The sequence below is a fragment of the Netta rufina genome (genome assembly GCF_964035555.1).
Source record: "Netta rufina genome assembly, chromosome: 11".
In the NCBI taxonomy this organism is placed as follows: domain Eukaryota; kingdom Metazoa; phylum Chordata; class Aves; order Anseriformes; family Anatidae; genus Netta; species Netta rufina.
Window position 1 is genome coordinate 21,169,614 of NC_140134.1, and position 25,542 is coordinate 21,195,155.

Below are 25,542 nucleotides of genomic sequence, written 5' to 3' on the forward strand. Positions count from 1 at the left end.
TTTTAAATAGTAGCACCTAAATCCGAGTTCAATATTCTAAAACAGAGCCTTAAAGAGCTACACATTATGGTGGAGCTTCATGCAGCTTTCTCACACTTTCTTCAAGACTGGGATTGTGCCCATCTTACAAAAACCTTAACCAAGGAACTTGGTGTAGACATCTGAGTGCCAAGCTAGCTTTAACGTTAGCATTCTGGTACTTACTCCTTTTAACTTACTTGATGTTCTGCAGTATGCCACAGAGCCATCATTCTCCTGAGCTGGTGTTTCAGGGAGCACTGCGCTTGTGGGCATGTTGAGACTTCAGGTTACGGAGCATAGCTCAGCTGAAAGTTCTTTAAGTGCAACTCGCTTTGTTTTGCAACACACTCAATGTCTAAATGGAAGTTGCGTGCCATAACGTTTAGAGCCCGGGGGGAAGAGGAGAATGGATTGGCTCTGTAGTGTTATTTGCTCGCTACGTGTGTATTGTGAGGGGGTCATTTAGTGAGATATATAGCGTTTTGATAGTGGCTGCCACACCTGGAAGTGCAAATTCTTGGCATGATGGTGTCTTGGAGGACATTTATATTAAGGTTATTCTGTTCTAGCTGATGGGCAGCACTGACTTCAACAGTTCCTTCTGCCACCCCCAGTGCTGTCCTGTATACAACAACCTCAGAGCAAAATTTGTGCAACTTCTATTTATTTTTTTTTCCTCTTGGCTTTGTCTTTTGCAAGATGCCCATCCTGGGGACCTGCTTATTTGGCTAATACACACTCATCCTTCTACGCAAGGACCTTTTTGAGAGGGAGTCTCTGCACTATCTGCTACTCTATAGCTGTTGCTACTCTGAGTGTTAAAGATTAAAAATGTTTAGTGTTGTAAGACTGATGGTTTTGGGCCAAAGTTTTCCCTTGACTGTAAGGAGGTCCTAAACCTCGCAGGAGGCAGGATCAGAGCCCCTCTCCTGCAGCTGTGCTGTACACCCCATCCCCAGGGCAGCCCCAGAATTCCCCACCTCACTTAATGACGGTCATGGCAGCGAGGAGTGATGGTCTGTAGCTTGCTGCTTCCTCCAAGCAGACAGTGCACAGCAGTGGTCCTATAACGGGGTGTTTCCTAGAACTTGTTTCTCAAGTCCCTTAATAAATATTTTTTATGTGACAGAAGATGGTTGGGACTTTTGGCTCCAGAAAGTTGTGGTTAAATAGCTCATACCAAATTTCTCTTTGCACAACTATTTAATCTCTTCATATAGCTTGGAACATACGAGCCCAGGAAGGAATCATATCCCCAGTGCCCCAGGCTTGCTCCAGGCTCACCCAGAGAGATGGGGAGACAGCACCAATAGCTAAGACTGGTGGGGAAGGCTTACAGCAGGCACAGTGGTTGTCAGAGGCCTTTGAATAGACCCAGAGTACCTGATAGAAACATATTTTTTTATTTTCCGTTATTTGAGGCCTAAATTCAGTGAATAACCAGGTGTGTTGATGGTAATTTATAAAAATATGGCAGTAACAAGACTTAAGCATCTGCCTTCATTAATTCGGTGTTACATTGTATGTGTGATGAACTGCATTTTCATAGATTTTATTTTAAAAATTATACAAGTAGATTAGAGAAAAGTAATGATATCTTCTCATGTTTTGGTCAGTTTGAACAGCAATTTAACAATATATTTTTGGGAGATGGAAATTTATTCTGCTGTTTTTAACTTAAGAAATGATCCAAAAAATCCAACTTCTCTTGAACTTCAATATACAGAAACTAACACAGGTTGTCTTTAAAAATGATGAAAAAGAAGTAACATTAAGGCCTTGATTCTTCATAATAGTTGCTTATTGTATTGGCAGTTGATGTGTTGTTTTTTTTAGAACTGGCCCACGTTCTACCAAAATACAGAGGTAATCCAAAAGTTAATGTTCTGCTCATTCATAATCATCCTTAATTCATAAGATTTGTCGAAGACTGAACTAGTTAAGAGGTTGCTTGTGTACTACCTATGTATCATGGACTCATCATGCTCTGTAAGGTAGCACACGATGGAATAAAAACCATCCATGGGAGGTTTTAGATGTTCTGCAGCAGTGAGATTTTTTAAGCTGGCCTTTTGTCTTTTTCTTTAAACTCTCAGGGAAATATGTGAGACATAACAGGTGACTTTTGCAGTTTAAAAAGTCTACCTGTTTGTTTCCTAGGACTTAAATTTACTTTGCAGAAATTCTGCAGAATGAGCAAGTGGTTTGAGAAGCATTGTAAACTGTGCCTGACAAATTTTTGTTAAATTATGTTATCGGGCTTTTAATGACATTGTTTCTGGGATGATTTTTTTTAATGCCAAAATTAGCGAGAATCATTGTATGAATAGGATGCGTGCCTGCCAGGGCCTTTATTTTTTAACATGTGGTAACTTACAGTGAAATCTGATCCAGCTACAAATAAGACACGCTCATTTAAGCAACAGTCCTAATCATAGCAGCATCTCCCACCATGATAAGACTCCTGCTTCTGGTCCAAAGATGAGGATAAACTAGTTGTTAATGTAGTTCATCCTGCAATACAGCCAGCAATAAAGGCAGTCTGCTGTTATTTGAGATCTGAGAGTAATTTAATATTCTAGCACTCAACTTAGTTTGTCTCCAACTCACCGAAATGTTATATGGAAAGCACTGAGCGGAGCAGATGAATCCCTATTGGGAAGGACATGCATCGCTTGCTGTGCGCAGAGCCTTTCCAGAAACACTCCAACATGAAGGAGAATGGAGTCCTGCTGGAAGCAGGAGCCACTGCCTGGCTTGGAAGATGTCCTAGATGTGCCCCTGTGTTTCAGGATCACGCAGCCAAAGAATTCGCAATGCAGTCTACTCAGCAACAGGACCATGCTCCAAAAGCTCTAGGTGCACAAAAAAAAAAAAGAAGTTTGTATCGTCTGAGTCTATTCCAGGCAATAAATTAGAAATATAAACAGCAGAACCCCAGAATAACGCCGTTAATATTGCAGGCCCAGAAGTGGTGCATCAGAGAAATGCAGGCCACCCAATTTCACTTAGTGGGTTGACTCTGAAACCTGAAGATTGTAATTAAAATTAGTGTGCTCTTTAACCTCTCTTGCTGCTCACAGTCTCAGAATTCCTCCCACAATTTTTTAATTGACAAAACACCTTAACTGCCCCCTGCCCAGCCTTCAGATCTCCAACAACCTCCCAAGCACCAGCATGGTCTGGTTTTGTGCTCACTTAGCTGATGTTTGCAAGAATCACCCAGTAAATCAAATTCCACTTCAGAGCAGAGATTATGAGAACTATAGCTTTGATTATAATTGTGCATTTTCCTTTTCATGCATTAGAAGACTCTAAGTTTAAAAGGTAAATGAGGGTGCTGTAAATGTCCAGTTCGGTAAGCAGCGGGTTACTGGGCTCTGCAACCCTGCAGCAGAAGGCAGGTTTAAGTTTTCAGGAAAAACAGGGCTATGATCGTAGGGTATTTTTGCAGAAAAGTGGCATTGTTTTCGAGCTTCTCCCAACCTGTAGTTGTTCATTTCACTGTTATCTTGGTGTCAACATGTATGATGTCGGAAATTACTGTTTAGTTGCTTCCTTGTTGTGTTCCAGATGCAGTATTTCTAAAACCTTCTAAAAATGTCATTTTTCCTGATTGCCAGTCAGATCAGCAGTTAGTAAAACACCTAGGTGATTGCAGGCTTGCAGATGAAGATCCCAAAAGGCCAAACCCGACAGCTCTCCGTTTTTCAGCACGTCAGCTTCCCATCCTTTCCGTCCTGTGGTTTTTGGCTTGGCAGGTAGCTGCTCTGTAGCTGGAGATGGCTGGATAAACAAAACTTGCCCTGTGGAATGCATCCAGTATGCTGCCCTCCTGATTTAAGCAACTACTTCAAATTTTCCTTAAGCTCTCCAGGGCTATTTTGTTTGACCTTTATTTAGTTAGAGTATCCCTACTAGGAAACCAATTATTGCCAGCCCCTTGGGTGGTTGCTGTAAACTGGGTTTCTCTGTACTGGAGCAGTTGTGGTCACAAGCTCTGTAGTTAAGCATCAGCTCTGGTTTGTAACCCTTTCTTCTTCATAATCTGAAACATATTGATTTTGATTTCAAAGTTTCCATAGCTTGTCTCAGTGTAAGTGTCTTAGGTGTTGGTTTTGGCTTTTTTTTTTTTTTTTAATATGTTCAAGTGAGTAGAAAAAAAGAACCTTATTTTTGTCCATCAATTTTAGTTAAAATACTGGGATTAGTGGACATCCAAATTAATTACATTAGAAGCTTCAGGAGGAAAGGCTTTCAAGAGCAAGTCCTATTTTTGCACATAGGAGACAGCATTGAAAAATCTTCATATTTTGATGAGTCAGGCAGAAATTTAAAAGAAAAATTAATTAGTTGTACTCGTGAATCCTTACCGTGACAGCTTCATGAGTGAGTAGTGAGAAGCTTTCCATGAGTTTCCTGAACATTTCTGTTAAGTGCCCCCACAGAGATACTCGGTCTCACAAGACTGCAGTTTAATCTAGCTCAAGGACTTTACAAACTTCACAAATCAAAGACCTCTTTTTTCTTTTTAAATTCATACTCTAGAAACATTTAGCAGCATCAGTTAATGTTAGCATAGTGTTAATGTTGAGCCATGAAGCATTTCAGTGTCGATAAATTTTCAAATTTTTTCATGGGAAAAACAACTTGGACTTAATACATGTATCCTATATAGTTATTTCTGTTCCTTCTTTTTTCCTCCTGGTTAAATACATCCCTCTATTTATTGCTACAGCACAGCCTTAAAAATTCACAGTATGTTCAGCTTGATCAAATAACACAATGAAGACCATTGCCTCTTGAGTGCTGAATTTCTTTACCTTATGCATCAGTGCTACATTTTGCTCTTTCTATAAAAAGAAAGTAGAAAACTTGACAGGCTCTGAATGAAACAAGATTTTGGTTTTTCTTTGGGAATTTCTTCTTAGATTCTCATGAATTGATTCGAATGTATGGATATCTCTGTTTATCCCTGAAAATTTCTGGAGTTTTGAAGGTTTCCATACAAGAAAAGCTGGTGTTAGAGGATACCCACGTGTGTGTGCATGTGTACGCATATCCACCGTAATTTGTCCTGTGGATAAGTTGTTTTGGGGTATGCTTTTATTGAGACAAAAACTGTGACCTTACTAGTGTATGAGATTCAGGGACTTATATAGGAACAAGGTAAAACCACAGGTAGGAATTGCTGAATAATTACCTTTAGACCAACCTGAGCAAGAACCTTCCCAAGAGGGCAAGCTCATTTAATGGTTCCTAAAACTCAATCTTGTGGATGTCAATGGTCATGCTTGATTATTTGCAGCAGTGTTTTATGAAAAAGCAATAAAAATGCATTGGGAGTGTACAGAGGAAAAAGGGAACAATAAATGGGTTTAGTTTTTCAATTGAGTCCCTTTGGTGCAAACAGGTAGAGGCTACGTTTCATGCTGCTGTGCCTTAGCTATTTGAAATGTGCGTATGTGTGTGTATCTACCCAAAACACTGCTGTGCTCTGCTAGCTTATGATCGACAAGAGACCAGCAATGAGAAGAAAAAATTCTTATGTTTGTTTTAGAGAGAAAGCAATTACAGTTACGGTTAAAGGATTAACCTGTTTTCCAGCTACCTGTACGCTTATCTGCAAGGCCCTTTAGAGAGCCTCACTAACAAGTACAAAGCTTGGTAAGAGGTAGAAAATGTCATGTTGTACACTCTAGATTATTCCTAATGTTAATTACACTCCTCGGCTTCTTTCCTTGCCTGTCCTGGGCTCTGAAAAACATCCCACGGCAGCCAGTGTTGCAGAAGTGACAAGCCAATAGCTCCAAGTACCTGCTGACGAATTTAACCACGAATGTCTGCGTGCCTCCCGTACAAATGTAGGTTACTCATACGGTGTATTTTCAAGAACTTGGGGTGCAGGTAGTTCTGCCTGAGAGAATAGCTGGTTCTCACGTGATTTGAGGTGTTAGAGGTAGGCTGAGGGTTTCGGTGGATAAAACACTGGCCTTTCGACCTTGGTTCCAGTCCAGCTAGAGATCTGGAAATAAATGAGTTTACTGCTGACACTCCAATCCCAGCAGACGGAACTTCACACCAAAATGCCCCCACGTATAATTTGTCACATTTGGCATCTGCTACTAAGAAAAGAGCAAGAAGCGACCTGGCGCAGAGATGTAATCATCTCTCACCTTCCTGCTAGGGGTGGGAGTATAATGGGGACAATCCAGAAATTCTTTTAAGTCTGGGCCTCTGAGCCCCCTCCAGACATCATTGCTTTCTGCAGACTTGCTACTTGTAAGAGTTCACCTGCCATTAGGCTGGTGCAGGGCTTTTGAAGTAGATTGGCTAAAAGTCAGCAATGGAATTTTTTTTTTTTTTAGGAATGCTGTAAAAGGAAGTTGACCTTGAAGGAGTAAATCTGAACATGTACAATATTGTAATTTGCTGTTCTCGTTGAAACAGCTCTGTAACTGCAGTGCGGTTATTACACATAATTGAAACTGGCAGCATTTCTGGTACAGCTAAAACTTAAGTTTGTCTGAAAAAAAATCACTATTTGGCTGCAAAGTAAAAAACAAGTAAGGGTATTATTTGAAAGCTTTAGCAACAGGGAAGCAGGAGTGCATACAAATTCTTCAGTCCTAGAGATTTGTCTAGGCTGAAGTGATAAGCCAAAAATGCTTTGTAAAGCGCACACATGATTTATTAAATACTGCCATTTCAGCATCAATGGACAAGTTGCAGAATAGGAATATCTGCCCAGAGGAGATGATAATTTCAAAGACAGGGTGTGCTGGGGAAACCCAGAGGAGAGAGTAGCTGAAGTTCGGTTTACTCGGTTCTGCTAACTTCCCTCTTGTGGCCATAGAGCCATAGGACCATGGCATTTCCTTCTGCACAAGCACGCACACTGAGGAGAGAGTATTGCAAAATCGCAGTAGCTCTGGAGCTGTGGGGAATGGGGAATTTTAACCCTTCGTGGAGAGGGAGTTAGCAGAAGAGGAGGCAAAACTACTTGTGAGCTGTATCTGTTGCTTGAATTTGGGTTTACCCAGGGAAACCTTCAAGTTGGACAGAAAGGAGAGGAAGGTGCCTCATCCATATTTATTCTTCTTTCCATCATTTGTGAGTTTGCTGTACATTATTTTTTCCCTGAGCCTCAGCAGAATCTCTGCTACTGCTCTGCTTGATGGGAACAAAACAGATCAGCAGACATTTCGGATAGCAGATTTGAGAAACAGGTGAGAATAATGCTTACACCTCTCATTTGAACTCTTATTGCACAGACAGGAAAGGATTGGTTGGCTTCTGGACACATTACTAGGTTGTTCACTCTTTGTTCAGACCTGTGGGGGTGGGAAAAAAAGAAGATGCAGATAGTAATGTCATCAGTCCCTTCAAAAGAAAGGACTTTTGAAGGGATTGTTACAGTGTTCATCTTCCCACATCTTTGTCTAAATAATGGGACTTCCCCTAACTCTTGGAAGTCAATAAGGTTTATACCAGAGCATTGGCACTCCATAAATTAAGTATTAGGATCAGTGTTTGAAGTTTAAAGCCCTCCCTTCTCCTGCTAGCTCAGATTTTCTGCCGCTGTGCTTTTTTCTTTATGCCTGAGCACCTTGCTGACAAGTGCTAATAACAAAATGCCAAGAGAGGGTCCAGTCGGAGTTACCACACATTAAACATTCTGAACTTGTCCTTTTGCTCATAGATTGTGCATAATTAATAATTAAACGGTTTCAGTTGTAATGGGTTGACCTTCTTGAACTGTTCATTATTCACAAGGCAAAGGCATCACTCAAACTTTTTTTCCTATTGCCCTTCCCCGTTCGCACCGTATGTGCACGGTTCGGCTGGTTTTGAGGCTGATCACAGAGAAATCACAGAGGTTGATCCTGTCTTCTGCTACAGCAGATCCCAGTTGCAGAAATGTTGCTTGGGGGCTTGGGACAATAGCCAGCCTTGGGAATAAGCAGCCAGGGGATGTAAGAGGCAATGGGTATGTTGCCCCTTGCAACCATTTGTGACTCTACTGCCATTTTAGCAGCATCTACAATATATTGTTCTTCAAGATATTGGTTAAATATGTTGTCTTTAATGAAAACGAAATGTTCCCATCCCTTTGAGAGTCAGCTAGAGTCATAGTCTGAGGAACATCATGATAAAATACAGGCTGTACTTATTTTGTGTAGTTTGGGAAAATTTTGCTTATACCGGATGCAACAGCATCGCAATTGCTCGAGTTCCAGAGGCAGCAATAGGAACACGTCTTTCACTGGAATAGCTCAAAGTACAAAATACTCTCATCTTTCCACTACTCAAATGTTCTTGAATAGAACAACGGCAGAAACAGAAATATTTCAGTCACCGGTTTCCCCAGGTAGATATCATAACTGAAGGGATGTTTTCTGTTCCTGAAGTTGTTTTAAAAAAGGAACTTTTCAGCATTTACCTTTGTAAGTAGTTGAGAGCCCATGCTTTCCTGGTTCACCTAAAACCAAAATCTGCAGCCTCCTCCCCTGACTTACCTAATGCTGTAAAGTAAGAATTGGCTCATATTTACTGGAGTAGAATTATTTATTTCCACGGATCTGTTTGCCCTCAAACACACTTCCTAGCGAGTATTTTCTTGAGATCGATGTATCATCCCAAAAGACTCGCAATTCATCAAGTGAACGACCAACAAATGGGTGGGACGTGCAGTCTGAAATCCTTGGGAAGGCTGCATGAAAGCATCGTGTTTTCATACTGCTGAGATCCAGGTTTATCTCCCTGCTTCCACAATCTCTTCCTGAGCTCCAGAAGGAAGGCCAGCAAAGACCTGGCCATGTCTGCCAGGCCTGGGCTGAAGAAGCTAGGCCCAGATGAGGTTAAAATGCTTGAGTTTTGACAGAAAGCTGTGCCAAAATGTAGTGTTTGGGGTCGGTGAGATATTCTTGCATGCCTGTGTCGGAGCACCTCATCTTCTGGCTGTGTTGTAGTTCAAAAGCCACCAAATGAAGGCACCCGTGTGGGTCTTCATGGCCTGGTCCCTGCCGCTGTCTTTGATTGGTGCAGCCCAAGCGAGAGGCTGATGGCTTCAGAGCAGTTCGTCAGCCTCTCTTCAGCTCTCATAATGAAGCTTCACTCTATTAGGGGTCCGTCATCTCTTTGCGATTGCAGAAATTATCACCTACCAAATTGGTGCGAAGTGCCGCGTGCCCGTCCTGCTCCCCCAGCGCGCACCATCCGCGCCAGCAGCCCCGCCAGAGGGATGCTCGCGAGGAGCTCCTCGCTCCCATTGTGCTGAAACAGCGGGGGAACATCGCCAGGCAGGGCCACTTCCCCACGGAGAGGGCTCCAGTAGCTTCGCCTTACAATTTTCAGTGATCTGTAACATGTGCCCAGCATCTTTCTCATGCTCCTGCCCCGATTCTGTCCATCTTGGGGACGGCGGTGTTTGCCACCCCAGGTGCCAGCGAGGGGAAGACTTCTGCAGGACAAGAGAAAAGGATGGGGAGAGGCTAAACCTGCTGGGCTCCACGCAGTGGAAGCAAGCCTGACATTTGGCTCTGCGTTCTCTGTATTAATATGAATAATTTTCATGCACGGTCCTTTGAAGTGGAGAAAGTTTAATTGCGCTGTTTATTTCCTTGTGTTCCTTCCGCTCTCCAGTACAAACCTTCCTATATTGATGTCATTTATAAGTTTGGAAACAATAACCTCTCCCTCGCCCGGGCTAAGTTCAAAGAGAATTTGGGCATGGTATATCAAACAGTCCTTGTATTTAATAGAACTCTTTGAAAATTGTAAAGCAATTTTGGCTTCTCCTTTTACTCTTCACTTACTTTTGATTTAATTGTATTTTCCAGCAGTTTCCAATTGTTTGAATTGGAAACAAAGCCTTAATAAGAGTTCTAGTTAATTTTCTGTCTTGTAATTACCGATCTCATTTTTCTGATAATTGGCCACAGCAATTATATGTATATTTACTAATCACATAGGAGGCTCTGCAGTTGTGTCTATCTGCCACCATTGATAATGGCACACACATTGCAGAGGTGCTTTTATCATCTTCTTTTTTCCACTACATCAAAGCTATTTCCTCACATTCTCAATAATGAATACATGCATGCATTTGACACAGTTGTGTGCTAGAGAAATTGTTTGGCTCCCACCAAATGCTGCACGCTCTGAGTTTCTTGCCTGCAGCGCTGGAAGGTTGTATGTAATGATATATTGCTCATCCAAATGGCCAAAGCACTCCAAAGCACAGTGAGATTAAAATAAGTCATTCCTTTGTTAATTTAAATAGGTGCATGTATCATACTTTGCAGGGTACTTTGTGTAGGGATGTCAGGGAGGAAAAAAGCCGCCGAAAGGTATTTTTAATAGCAAATGAGAATAGATGAGAATGGAGTCATTTGCAGCTGCCTGTTTTATGTGGCTCTCTTGTTCCAACTGTAGGTCTAATGAGATGACACTGTTAAAGTACTCTGCAGTGTAATTTCATTACATCCTGAGCTGTTACACTATAAACACAGTGGAGCTCTCTGTCATTCTTGGAAAAACTCCTAAATTCGTAAAGCCCTTCTTTGCAAATGGTGATGTTGTTTGTTCCCCATTTCTATATTTTTTCCTTGTGCTCTTAATTTTTTTTTCTTTCATAAAAACGGAGTGGTTATTTTCACTAGACTGGTAAATCTTGCATATTTTCCCCCTAAAAATTATTTCATCTTTTAAATCTAGAACAGACTGCGAATTAGGAGAGCCTCTAAAATGAATAAGTGTAAATAAACATGAGTGTAAATAAATAGCAAATGCAGTGAAAGAAACAAAGGTCAACACAAGAATAATTTCACAGCTCTTTGTTAATTACAAGACCATTTGTGTGTTACTTAAATAATCATTAATTTCTCATTTACACTTTCCCTACCTTCCTTTTTACCCTGTGGCTATCATTGTCCTTTTTTCACCTCCCCTCAGTGTCTTTCCACATGTTTTTACCCATTGTGTAATACTCATTAGTTGAAATTCAGTGTTTTATAACACATTCTCGGAAGAATTTGTACCTTTCTCCCTCAAATTCTCTGTGTGAAAAGGAGGCTTTGTTGATTCCTTTTTTTTTTTTTTTTTTTGGCTGTTGTTGTTGTCGCTGTTATATTACTCTCCTTCTAAAAAATTGTCTTCTCTGCTTCTGACTCTGCTTCTTGTTTCAATCCAATCCCAGGAATCGCCCGTCCTTCCAGTCGGGGAGTTCTCTGAGCCATTTGTACACTTCATCACTCAATGGTAAGCTCAGTTTGCAAACATGCCATGCCCTCAATGTAAATGATACATGCCATTAACTCTGCAGCTCTGCGAGACCTTATGGCTTTCCTTGCATCCTTTCTGAGAGAAGAGGGACTTGGGGGCCTTGGGCAGATGGGGCAGCAAAGCTAAGCAAACTGTTTAAATTATGTAAACGTTATTTACACAAAGGGTCGTAAAAGTACTTACAAGGGTTTTTCCTGTTTTAATAAACCTGCCCTGGATGTGGGTGCAGTCTTGTGCAATGAGACTCTTAAGAATTCATCTGAGGGTAAAGAGGCCACAAAAACCCAGGTGTATAATATCATTATTTAGGGCTTTTTAAAATATTACTTATAAAATTGCCACAATGTTTAGAAAGGCAAGTAGCCTTGATTAATTCATTGGCTTTTCAGTAAGTAATTTTTACTGAGAATCGTATTTTAAAACACACCATTGGGTATATTTTCTTTCCTTAAACTGAATAGTTCATTGAAGACCATTTAAATTAAAGGAGAATAGGCGAGGAGGAATTGGTAGAATAAAGAATACACTTCTCTAGTGACAGGAGAATAAAAGTCTTATGGGTAAGCTATCCTAAAGAAACAGAGTGAAGGGAAAATCTTTTTTAACTGTCGTTCACTTTAAAAAAAAAAATAATAATGGGCAGTCATTTATGTATGGCAGAAAAAACAAGCTTGAATTTTGTACATTTAGGATTTGTTTGACAGAGAAGCATCCCTTTTGTGAGCATGCACTTCCAGGATGCTCAGCTGTGCTAAATCAGATGGAGCCATCTCAGTGTGTGCCACTGAGCAGCAGCCGCGTGGACGAGAGGACTACTTCAGGGATGTTTTCTCAGCGAAAACAAGGCACTCGAAACCCTTGGCTCCACGCAGATCTGTAGGTCAAGCTTCACAGCGTTTTCCAATTCTCTGTACTGTGTGCGAGAGCCACTGCAGAAAAAGCCATCTAAAATATTTCTGTTTTGAATAGCTAACATAGGAGAGAGTGCCTTCCAGGTCTGACATAGTATGTAACAATCAATACAGAAACAAAAAGCAGTCTGATGATCAGTTAATTAAAGCAAATAAATAATTCAAGTTTGCATAACGTAGGCCTCCTTTTTCAATAGTTTCAGTTTACAAAGAGCACCTCCATTCGGGGGATTCTGCAGCACAACTGATGTGCATGAAGCTGTACGTTTTTAATCCCTTCAAAAAGTAACGACAGGCTGTTGTTTTTTTTTTTAAAAAAAAAAAAATTAAAAAAAAAATCTTATTGAGGCTGGGGGAGGGATAACCTGTGTTAAAATTTCCACAGATGTCAAACTGAAGCATAACTGATGGTGGCTAATAGCCTTGTTTTCCCTGGGGACGCAGCTACTTTGGACTGTCAGATTAGAACTGTTACCAACCTACTCGTCAGACAGCTTGCTTTACTTGCTCATGCCTGCATTATTTGAGGTGCGTGTAGTTATTTGTAGGGAAGGTAAATCGTATCATTAATGCAACCTAACTGCATCGTGGATTATCTAATATTTTAGATACAGTGTTATGTAGGCTGTAGAGCACACAGCTCTTTTTAGAAGAAGGCGTTACTGTTTAAAAAAGCAAACTCTGAATGCTATTTAAGCAATCAATTTCTAGTAAGTATTAGAGATGTCAAGTGAGCAGCATATCAGACATTATGACTTTATACCAGATACGCCATAAACACTGGCTGTTTGGATGTAATCCAATTAGTCAGTAGGCAGCTCCTGATGGTCACCTCTGTGCCATGTTATTGTGTTCCTTCATGCAGCTAAGCACAGTCTTCAATAGCTAATTGCACCTGTTGCACAGAAAACTAGGACTATTTGGATGAGAAACATGATCTTATAAACAGCTTAATGCTGTGTAATGAACTATCACCCTGCAGTGTAATGGAAATGAATGTGAAAAAATTAAGGTAGAAACCCCAGGGTATTGTGTGTTTTCCTGAAGCTGTTTAGTGTTAGAGTTAAATTTCCCACCTGTTTGTATAATATGTTATGTCAAGCTATGTAATAATCCCTAGCAAAATGAGAATCAACTTATTATACCTTCTGAGCTGATTGGTTTTCAATGATCTTCATATTTACACATATTCATGGTTACAAGCAGCGTAGACCTATAAATAAAAGGGAAACTGTTGTCTCTACGTCTCATTGAGAGGAAGGCATTAGTAGGTATGATGTCTTTCAAAAATGATGAATGAAACCTAGACATTTGTAGAGAACTTCAAAGACATATGTACATACAGAAAATTGAAAATTGGCTAACAGTCAACAAAATAATAGAGGAACACTGACCACGAGGGAGAGAGAGGAGAGGAGAAGTTGATTAACATCTTGGCCACCGTTAGGAGCCCTGTCTTCTGTTGGTATGTGATAAAGTTAAGAAATACATTGAAATTCTAGACACAGTCTGTCTCTGTTAAGAGAGGATGTCTTCACTATTTAAGCAAATGGAATAAATAAACACTTGTTTATATATGAACATTTTGTTTTATGTTACACAGCATGAAAAAGCAACCAAAGGAAAGACCAGCTCCCGAAGATTTAATGGTAAGTAAAACTTCAGAGCCCTCCAGTGTGGTTTTTGTATGAATGCTTTTTATTAATGTATAGGGAAGTGGAGTTTTTGCCATTTTTTGTGTTGTGTTTTTTATTCAGCATGTACAAATTTAAATCTGAACTGTTTCTGGCCTGTGCAGCAATTACACACTTAAAGAGAACACCCAAACAAAAGGTGGGATTCTGATTCTGCTCAAGTTAATGGATGTTTTGCTGTTACGTTTGTTGTGGCCAAAGCTTCATTTGTGGTTTGGGGAGTTAATACAGAACTTTCACAGCCCATATCAAGTTTCAATCAAAGCGATTTTGATGCTTAATACACATTTTTTTCAGTTTGTATGTCCAGGGATTACAGCTTAATGTAGGTCACTCCTTGTCATCGTTTGCTAGTCTTAACCTTTCAAAATCTGAAGATTGAAAACAGGGGATGTGGTTAAAATACTGTATTTTTAATGAAATGCAGAAGCTACTGTTTTCACTTATATTCATGTAAAATGAAATCAGTTTGGCTACAGAAGATTGAGTTAATATGTTGCTTTGGTCTTTCCATAGAAAGGCTCTCAGTGTTGGAATCTGAGCTCAGAGACCACTTCTTTTTCTAGCAAACGTCATTTTTCAGTAAGGCAATAGTGGGGTACCTGCTCTTAAGCTGGTCCCTTGTGGCTGTGCATTTAGTGCAGAGTACTGTTTTTAAGCTACTAGAAAAATACAGAATCAAACAATTGTTTTAAGTATTTACAATAATTTATATGGGAGATAGGAGTTGTAGTCTCCTCTGATTCACATCAAGTATCTTTGGTTTTCAAGTGTTTCATTACTTTTTGTATGTGCTATGTTTCCTGTCACTTCCAGATTTATGTAAAAATATTATAATTTATTTTCTGTGCATTGAATAGGTAGGAATAATTTTAGCAGACTTCAACAAGATATGGAACACGTTTGCGTCATTTCCTTTCTTGCTTACATGCTATGAATTACAAGTAAAATAAACAATTGTTTTTACTGCAGCGATTCTCTAGTTAAAGGCTAATCTCCACAGATGCCCTGGGGCAGATATCTCACAATCCAGACGAGTCTCAGTGTAGACCCTGTTTAGTAAAGTATTTAACTGTGAATCTCATTTTAAGGATATTAACTTAAATAGATCTGCATTTGAAGTTAGGCACCTGCTTAAATACCTTGGCAAAATGAGGCCTTGAAGTTTATCAGAGCCCCCTCCACTTTGTGGTGGTGTGTGTCTCGTATGAAAGGCTTACTCTGCCTTATTTTGTCTTTTTTATTAACTTTTGATGGTTGGAAAATTCTTGCAGTTAGTCACATCTGAGAAAACTTGGAACAGGTTCTAGAGATGTAGACACATTTACCTTGTGCACTATTATGCTATGGCTGGATAGCTTAGCTATTAAAACAACGGAATAGGGTTTCATAAAACCTGTATCTGTTTGTAAATGCATGTTTCAGTGATGCAATAGGCCTGCCACTTATAAATAAAACATCTGCAGATCGCACATACCCCCATAAGTATATATGTATGTTTGTAAGCAATAACACCACTCCAGGGTGTAGAGTCATAAAAATGAGGCCAAAGGGTGAGTGCCTGCAGTACCAGGGAAGTGCACAGATTTATCTTTACAACTACATGCCCTGGAGTGTGCTAGTCCCCTTTTAAGGAGGTATTTTGTAAAATAATTTTAAAATTATAGCAGCCCAGGAAAAAAAAAAAAAAAAAAAAGAGAAGAAAAAAAAAAAGCCTTCCTACTTTTTAAACAAAATCTTTTGTTTAACACATTTTTTCCCTCATGCTACTTCCTATTCAATTATAAATGAACTTGCAACAGCAAATACTAAAGCATGAAGTAGACTGCTGCTGAAATAGAGAAGTGACCCAGTCCTTGCCTGCAATGTGGCTGACCCTCATAAGCTGGCCTAAATTCCCTCTCCCAGCCGGATGGGCTCAGAGCACCCTGTGCTTTTCTGCAGCAGGCTCTCTGCTAGCTCAGTAGTTGCTCTCTGGTCGGGTCCTTTGCATTCTTGCACTGACCCAGCCTTGTCAAGGAGCACTTCATTTCTGATATTTATATGCATACATACATTTGCATATATATGCAATAAATACACGTACATAAGCATATCAGAACATACATATGTGTATGTGCATTTCCATGCTTAGCTGGAAAACGGGGCCAAAACCTTTAAACATCCTCTGAATTCTGGAATTTGTGACCGCAATAGCCTTTCTAATTCCCCATCTTCTGTTTCTGAAGCCTCTGTTGTAATTCTGACAGCTATCTCTGTGTTAACTAGCAGTAGCAGGTAGAGTGATGCAGATACTATCAGTGAAATCCTGGACCTCTCAAGGTCAGCTTACCGTTGATTTCACTGAGAGCAGGATTTCACATTGTTCGCTGTTTGTTTTGAAATGTACTAGCAAGGACGAAAGGTGTAACGTGTAATCATCGTTAGCTTCAGACAAAACAGCGGAGTGCAAGTTTTCTCCCCTATGGACATTAACCGTACTGGAAGTCACTATTTTGTAACCAATTTAGTATAATTAAAGACTGGAAGCAAAATGAAGGGAGCAGAACATCAATCTTTTTCTGCTCTCCTGATAATCAGTGAATTGTTAAATGCATTTTAAGAGCCAACTAACAATACCTGGAGAGCCAGATTGGCAACTCCAGTGAAGTCACAGGGTTACATCAGGGGTGGATTTACCCCGTCTATCATGCTAAGAAGCCCTTTTTTTTCCTTTTTTTTCCTTTTTTTTTTCTTTTTATAAAAGTCACTACACACATTTTGTTAGAAAACAGGGCCAAAGCCAAGGCTGTATGAAATTCCTGTATAAAATCAGGCTTTCTAGTACCATAGGTATTCTTGTGGAAGCGAACACCAGATTTCCGTAACAGCTGACAAAAAATAACTTCCTCTATTTATACCCAGTCTTCCTTACACCTGTCCACAAAAATGATGTAACACCAGTTTCTCTGTGTATACATAATCAGCAATTTAGTTGATTCAAAGTATTTCCAATTAGCATACTTTTTCCACAGGAGTGTTTAAAAAAAAAAAAAAAAAAAAGTAATTTCACCAAGCAATGGGAAAATTGTCCGTTCTGGGGAAGGAATGATCTTTATAATTCACCAGTGGTTATTCTGAACATTGTTCTTACTGTGTCTGCTCTTTTGTCTCCAATTTGCTCCTTCTTAAGACAAGAAAGGCATAGAGTCAATTAAATTGAACCTGCTCCTGTTTCAGCACCATGGAAATCTTCACATCTTAGTGTATTCCTCCATCTCTCTTCCCTCCCCTTCCAACCAGAAAAGCAAGATCTCAGCAGTTCTTCTCTGTAAAGATTATTTTTTTCCGTGAACTTCCCGTTTTCATTTAAACCACGGAGCCATCTGGCATTGCAAGCCAGGCTGCTGGGGAAGCACGGACAGGCACGAGTGGGGTGCGTGCAGTTTGCAAGCGCGACGTGGCGGCACGGGGAAGGTTCGAGCTCCTGCTTGTGCCAAGTGTATGGGTAGGCATCCGCACGCTGGTTTGGCTCAGGAAGCTGTAGATCTGACTGTATTTACGGTATTTTTCAGAAGCTTTCCATTCTAAGCTCTATTTAATGGAATCTATGCATAGTAAGTAATCAGGTCAGAGAGAAGCAACATCCCCTGTTTGAGATCAATCGCTGGCTAATACTTTATCTAGGCCACTTTATTATCTCATGCTGATTCCATTCCCATTCTCCTCCTCCTTTGTACATGCACTTCAGCTGTGGTAAAAGTACGTATCGCATACATATTAAAAACATATACCCATTCTATCTGTATGTAAATGTGTGAGACACAGCTGGATATTGCAGGAGTTTGATTTACTAATAGTTATTATCTGTTCTAGCTGTTCAGAGGCAAAGAGAGTTTCAGAAAACAAGCTAGCGCAGAAATTGCCTTTATGATATCACTATCCCGCTTTGGTAATTGTTTAAAATCTCTTCTTTAGCTGGAAGCTTGGCCTTTTATTTTGCAGATTGTATGTGCTTTTCAAAAAAACGGCAGATTTGCTGAAGTCTCCGGTTGAGTTTTTTTGTTAGTACAGCATTGAACTCTACTAAGCTACATATTGCTGAATAAATGAAAGCGATTTACTTAAGGAAATTGTATTTGAAATACCAAAAGTCAAGCATGTAGCATTTATTTCTTTATGCTTTCCCATGGATGCCTCAAAGTACAGTCATTAGGATGCCATTTGGATTTCTTGAGGGACATATTGGGCAGATAGAGGCAGTGCTTTTGGCCAAGGATCCAGTCAGCTTCTGCACTTGATTCCTTTTGCACAGATCTCCTCATTTTTGTTTAGATCTCCAAATAGGAATTACAACTTCTAGCTTTTCTCTTTTTTTTTTTTTTTTAACTTTAAATTCATGATACTTCTCATGTTGGCACATGATTAATTCAGAATTGTATGATAAATTGTACATCGTCTGTGTCAAAACCACTGACTTGCTGAAAACGTTTTTTATTGTTTATTATTATTATGTTTGTTTGTTTTTTTTTTTAATGCCTAGTGTAATATTGAAATTCCCTATTCCTGTGCATTCAGCAATCCCTCTGTACACTTCAGGAATGACATTTAGGTAGGCACCTTGGTCTTATTAGCTACAGTGGGCATTTTTTCATAGATCATTTGTTATATTTAAATATGTTTTCATAAACATTGCAGACTGTCAAATATGGATTCTGGTTGTTTGTTCCCCTACCTGCAACAAATGAGAAGCATTTAAGTAGCACTATTTTAAGTAGTCATTTTCTAGAGAGTCTGATCAGTAGCAGTTCTTACCAGGTAGAGCTACATTTTTTTGCAGCTTGTTGTGTTAAACCATAGTTTGTAGCCCGTGGGAAATACTTTAGTGCTTTAAACAAACAAGTGGAGGATCAGCGTAATCCTACCTGAATTTCCCTGTAAACCTTCAGAATAAAGCCAATAGCGTACTTCCACTCGTGTTTGTCAATAACAGTGTTTTCCCCCAACAGCTAATTTGGCTTTGCATTACAGCAGTGGCATCACTGACTGAGTAGCTGAGAGCGCTGAACAGGCTGGGTTTTTTGATGACCTTAAATTTTGACAAAAAGCAGAGGGCTGTCTGCACTTAGCTTTTCATAGATGCATCCAGTAAATCTTCTGAAGACAGCTTACAGATAAATGTTTTCTGTCTCAATCCGTCTAGATGTTTATGCATCATTGCTGGATCACATTGAGCCAAGAATTTTCACTCTTTGGCTACTTACAAGCATATTTTTTTTGTCCCCGAGCCAGTGCAGGATCACCTATCAGAGATGATTTGTCCAGCATAAAATTGTCAGTGCTTGAACCTGTGATGGATAGCTTTGTTTGCAAACATTTAGGCTGTCCTCTGTCACAATGATCCCAGTTCATTCACCCCATGACAAGGAGAAATTCTGACAGACACCAAAATACATACCAGATGTAAAGGAAAGGGCTTTTTCCTGACTTCCTAAGGAAAAATAAAGTACAGAGCCAGGTATTTCAGCTGTTGTAAACATGATAAATATTAAACTGTGTCCTCAATCGATCACAGACACACAGTGGACAAGGAGTCCTGGATGAAATCCTGGCTATGCTGGAGTCAATGAAGAATTTATATTGACTTCACCGATGCTGGGATTTCACACTAGGATTCGAGGTGTTCCTGTTACTGTGTGTTTGTCATCTTCCTTGGTCAGGATAGTTGAAGATTTGGAGGAAAAAATGTATATTATTTCAGGAGGCTGCATTACTCAACACTCTGCTGAAATAGGGGAAGGTGGGTTATGGATCTTCCCTTCTCTCTCTTTCCTTCGCTCTCTCTCTGCTGTTTCTGTCCTTAGGGATATGATTTGCTCTTCTTTGTCACTTGAGAAATCAGCTATCGAAATGGAGAAATACATTCTATCAGTGTCACTAAATCCAGCAATTACAGAAGACTAAGAATGTGACAAGGTTAACTTGTTAGCATTAGAGTTTTAAGGTGTTATATTCATTCACTGTCTTCTGCAGTCCCATTGCTCATACCACTGCTGATTTTTTATGGAAAATGTGAAAATCTGACTCTTTCTTTCTAACATGCCCTAAAGCTGCACAATGTAGTGGCATTTTCCAGTGAAATGTGAAAAGAAATAACTTGAGCTGGCACAAAGAAGTATTGAAAATCTAAGGAAATTGGGCAAAAACAAATTGGCAACAGCTTAGAGTGATACAGCTTAGATGATAGTTAATATTTTTGGTGTCTTGAGTCTCTTGGGCTTTGCAGTTTAATTTGAGCAAATGTTCCATTTGGCACTTCTAGTTGTTCTGAAGTTCTCCAGACACTTAGGCAAATATTTACATCTCACTCATTTTGGTAGCAGAATTACAAGTCTTTGAATTATGATACATTGAGAAGTTGTGCATTTATGATATTAATATTTCTATGACAATTGTCTTCCCTACATATTTATTTTTTAAAAAAGAAAGAAAATGTTAATAGTTCCAAAATAAGAGGCATATCTGAAACTCCTAGAATACTATCCTTCCTTTTTGTTCCAAATTCATCACAGAATTTGCTGTAATGGGCAGCTCTGGAAATCTTTGTACAGTATTTATTTGTTTAATGAAACTGGAATTTTAAATTGATTCAGACAAGCTGGACAGATTGAAATTGCTGACACTTGTATAGTACCAGCAACAGTGGGCCTGCGTTCTGATTAGCACCTCAAGATTCTCCTGCAGTATTAAATAAGAGTAGTAATTGCCTATGAATGAGCAGAGTATAAAGCAGGAGATACAGATATGGCTTCCTATGACCTGTGTGCATTATGCCTCAAATCCCTTAATCAGATTTGTACCAGTTGATTCTTACATCCACAGAAATTCAGCTGGAGGATCAGGGCCTAAAGTAGTAAAAAAATCAATTAATACGACTTTCTAATTTGTGCAGTTGACAAAAACGCATATAAATAGGGAACATTTTTCTACTTAAGAGGGCCGCACTGAAAGATTTTTAATTGGATTTTCATTGTGATTGACAGCACTTGATTATGACAGTAACTTTATTTGGCTGGACTGTTATAGCCCTCTTGTTCGGATTTTTTCCATCAAAGCTCTTTTTTATCCGCTGAATTCCCAGCGGAGCAGCAGTGGCTGTGAAAGAGCCTTTTAGCACCTTTGTTGCAGCCATCCCTGGTGATGATTGGACCCAGCTGGTAGCAGATAAGAAAATGTCCCTCTCACAAAGAGGTTGCATCTCCCGTCCCCATGGCTTCAATAATTTTAAGAGCCCCAGAAACCTGTTGAGGATTAGAAGTAGCTTTAGATGTGAAATGAGTGTTAAGTATTAGTAATCGGGAGATTAGGGCCCCGGGGACAATGGGAGATAAACAACTGCAATTAAGGCAAATCTGCCAGAGTAAACAAAATTTAGCAGAAACAGATGCCCTAACCATTTTGGGGGATTGATTGGAGGGCACCGAGGAATCGATTTTTGTCTTGTTTACACTTTCAAACCCCTGTGATAAACTGGGAGGCTAAATATTTCATACAGCCTGATTTTAGTTAATTTTTTTCCAGCTCCTCACAGTAGGTCTGCTCTCTTCTAACAGTGACCAGGCCTGAGTTTATTCAGCGTTCACAGGGAGCAGCTAATTGTCTATGAAGGGCCCCTGTGTTTAAATGGGCTTGACAGGAATTTAAATTTTGTTTCAATCAACCTCTGCGCTCACAGCCTGCTCCAGTTTCTAATTTTTAAATTAAACATGATTTTTTGAAGCCGCGGCCTCTCCTCTGGAAGCGGCTGCCCGCGCTCCCGCCGAAGGCAGCTGCCGCAGAGCGGGAAGCGCGCGGGTTTATTAAGGCCGTAACGGCAAAGCGCGACGAGCCGAGGCCCTGGAAAAGTTCATTGTCCCATAAACACACATCTGCCCCTTCCAGTTTAATGGGGGATGCTGGGGTGGATGCTCAGCTGGTGTAGGCCGGAACGGCTCCACCAGTGCCTGCCTGCACCATGGGGAGCGCGGCCCTGCCGGCCTCGGAGCCGAGCTTGGCTCCCAGTGGGGTCTGGGGGAAGTGGTCGAGATGGCCTTGGTCGTTTGCACACTGACCTTGTGTGGGTTTCAAAGGTTTTTGTTTTTGTTTTTGTTTTTTGCCAAGCCAACTAGTGGTTATTTATTTTATGGCCTTCTCTGTATTTTTAGTAGGGTTCCATACATTTATTGACACATAGGTTTGTACCTGTTCGTCAGCTCCTCACGCAGTATGATTAGACTGTAGTTTGTGCTTCATCATTTAATACTTGCTGTATTTATTATTTCTACTGAAACCTGGCAAACATAGGCGTGTTATTTTGTGCTAGACGGTGCTTAGGCATGTAGTGGGATATGATCTTATGGAGTACTTTTAAAAACAACCTGTTCAATTGCAGAAACTTCCCTATGCCAGTGATGTGTGGGATGGTTCATTATTCCTTTTTGTTTCCAGTCAAATCATCTTCTGTTTTGTTGTCATTGTTTTGGTTGTTGTCGATGTGTATATGTACGCTCACATGTATTCACACAGCATTTTCTACTCCAAAGTTGGAGGATACTTTTCCAATTTTTTCCAACTCAGTCAGTAGAAAACAGTTTCTGTAAACTTGGAGAAAGCACATTTTTTTTCTCCCTTCTTTCCCTGTCTGGGAAATTTGTTTGAAGGAAACACTACATCAGTTTTTAGTGTTTGTCTGCTTGGTGTCAACAAGACTGTCACAGTGAGCCAAGAGCTAAAGTACCCTGCTGAGGATGCATCTGAATTAACATCAGAGTTTAGGTCAGGTGTGCATTTTGGTTTGTATCTCCGCATCTTTCAGAGCTACTGCACTTCCATTCTCATCACAGATGGGTCTTGAAGCTCATGAATCGAATCAATTTAAAATGAAACCAAAGCAGAAGATGTGCTCCAGGCACATACCTCATGTGCTCCAGCTACTAATAGGCACTGCATCCATAGACCAGACCATAGCTGGTCAAAAGTAAAACCTCTTCCATCCCTGAAACACTGCACCAACCATTTCACTCTGCAGATCTGCTTCTGTTGTCGACAGCTTGCTAATGTTGACATACTCTATCAGCCTTGGGCCACTCTCTCTATTTCTCTTCTACAGCTCTTCTTAACCTCAGCAACACTTGCAAAAGCATGTTCCAATTATATTTCGGTTGCCTTAGTTTTTTTTAAGAGTCATCATGAAAAATACCTTTGCTGGGAGTTAGCTCGTTTTGTTAGCTAAGCACCAAGAAGCATGCCAAGCACAGTTATTGGTTTAACGGCAAATATCAAAAGCAAAACTGCTGTGGAAAGAATGATCTGCAGATGGGTGAATAGATCTGCCTGTGCCACAGCCAAAACCAAAACTCCATTGCACATTTAAGACGAATATGCACAACAGGAAGAGCGTAGCAAAAATCAGACTCACTCGTGCGCACCCTGGGGTTCTGCAGTATGGAGGAATTGAATTACAAAGTCAAGTCCGTACTACAGAAGTCAGAGGAGTTGTACTAGTTGGTGCTAACCTGATCTGAAAGAAAATCACCTCTTGACTCCGAGTCTGGTGATAAGTTGCTGTCCTGAGCGGCCAGCCCAGACACACTGGTCAGGGCTGCGTTTAGGGCCACCAGCATGTTATTTGGCTACGGCCAACATCCAGAGCTTCAGAAGAAGGTTATAAAAGGGGTTTTAATCATAATTGAAGATGTATATTACTGTTTAAAAGTGGAAATTTGGGTGTGATTTGTGCACAGCTTGTCTTCAGGTTAAGGTTTTCAGGTTTAAGTTAAGCTGTTGTTCCTCTGGATCCACCCATTGTGCTTGGAAATTGTTATTATGTAAAGACAAGTTCTGCAAATTGCAGAAGAATTTTGGTGCATCAACAAAACTACTAAACCTGCTGAAAATCATTTACCATTAACTTTATTTTATAAAAACTAAAAGTGCATTGGAAAAAGTTCATCTACATTCAGAGAAGTAACATGGAAAAAAGTGAAAGGAGTCTTCATCAGAGGAAAAAAATATATATAGGAAATTGAGCTCCAAGACTTCAGCATTTCATAGTGTTATTCATTTATCATTGTTTAGTACATTTTGTATCATCTCCTCACTATCTTAAATATTATCAGAGGGATAAAATCATTAGTGTGCTAATCTAGATAGCCGCAGTTCTAGCACTGACCTAGGCTAATCTGCCTTTGCAATTTCAAGAACTATGTTTGACTCCTCTGAAAGTAACCTTAAATTGTAGTCTTGTAAGAATTCCAGAGCTGTATCCTTCACTCCTTCTCCTAATGAGGTTATGACCAAATGCTCATTATAATTGCTTTAGACTCCTTTTAATTTTCAAGCTTATTAATCATAAGAAGAGTTATTTAAAATTGCATAAATTAATCTTAGATTAAAAGCCCATCAAAGCCTCGAAACAATTAAGAATAAGTAGGATTTCCCTGGGGCAGCAAGTTTTATTTTAATAGTGTAGTCAGGTGGATATCAGAACATTGAAGTATGGTAGTGATTAATGTATGCAAAATTTAAATGAGAGTTTTTAAATGGCAAATCTAAATCACATATTGACCTAACTGTAGGCTTTAACTGCATTGTCTGTCATATATTTAAACTGTTTAGTAATCAACATTTTAATTACAGTGTATGTTAGGGAGGCCATGCAACAAACAAAACTCACCACTTTCCGACACTCCGCGTGGAACTGTTTAGCAGGCGAGGGCCGTGCTATTAACTGCTCAGAATAAGGAATGAGGAAAGAGAGCACAAACTTCAAGGAGACTAATGATACTTGATTTTGCTTATAGGTGTATTCTTGTCCCTGCTTTATCTACACCCAGGAAAAGCCACTGATCAGTGTGGTTTCTGACCCACTTCAATACCCCCACCATACCCTAGACAAATGGGTGCTTTGTGCTCTCCAAGATGGCAGAAGCTACAGGTGATGTCCCCATGGGGTGGGAAATTCTGGGAAAACATTATTTTCTGGATGCTATCATTTTCTAATTGCTGAAGTCCCTCTGCCCCCCACAGCTTTGCAGATCTGTTTGAAGACCCCTGTCTTTTTGGCCCATGCTATGGGACATTTCGCTCTAGCAGCCAGTTGAGGACGGACTTGTGGGCGTGCTGAATTCTTTGCCAAGTGCAGTGAGAGGCAGCCCTTGCCCAGAGTAGTCAATATATAGAGGGTGGCGACTGGGGGAGAGATCTGGGCCAGTAAACACTTGGTTACCTGCTGTGGGCAAAACACATCCTAAAATCGCAAAAGTGAAGCAAGGGATGCAACAGCCAGATCATACTTCAGTAGTGTCTGGCAGGGTCTTCCCACTCGTGTATATATCCTGTGTCTCCACGGATCAATGTGAGCATGTGGAGCCTTCAGATTTTTTACCCCACTTGAGCCTTAGAAGAGAGCGATGGAGGGAAGGCAGCTGCATGGCGCAGCCCCTGAGGAGGACTCTGACACCTTCTGTGCCTGTGAATTAACAATGTTTTGGGAGTCAGCAGTAGAGTATTGGCCTGAGGATTCCTCGCTGCTATTCCTGGCTGTGGGAGCAGAAATCGGCCTTGTGGATAGCTAGCACAGATAATTAGAACAGCGTTTAGTTTGGCTTGTC

General features: G+C 40.2%; 1 protein-coding gene across 1 annotated transcript in view; it reads left to right on the plus strand.

The window, feature by feature from the left end:
* MAP2K5 (mitogen-activated protein kinase kinase 5) overlaps positions 1-25,542 on the plus strand; it is a 126,361-nt gene that overhangs the window by 92,654 nt on the left and 8,165 nt on the right. Inside the window, exons 20-21 of the mRNA XM_084293564.1 lie at positions 11,222-11,283; positions 13,822-13,867. Coding sequence (XP_084149690.1) covers positions 11,222-11,283; positions 13,822-13,867 — 108 coding nt within the window. The remainder of the gene's footprint in view (positions 1-11,221; positions 11,284-13,821; positions 13,868-25,542) is intronic.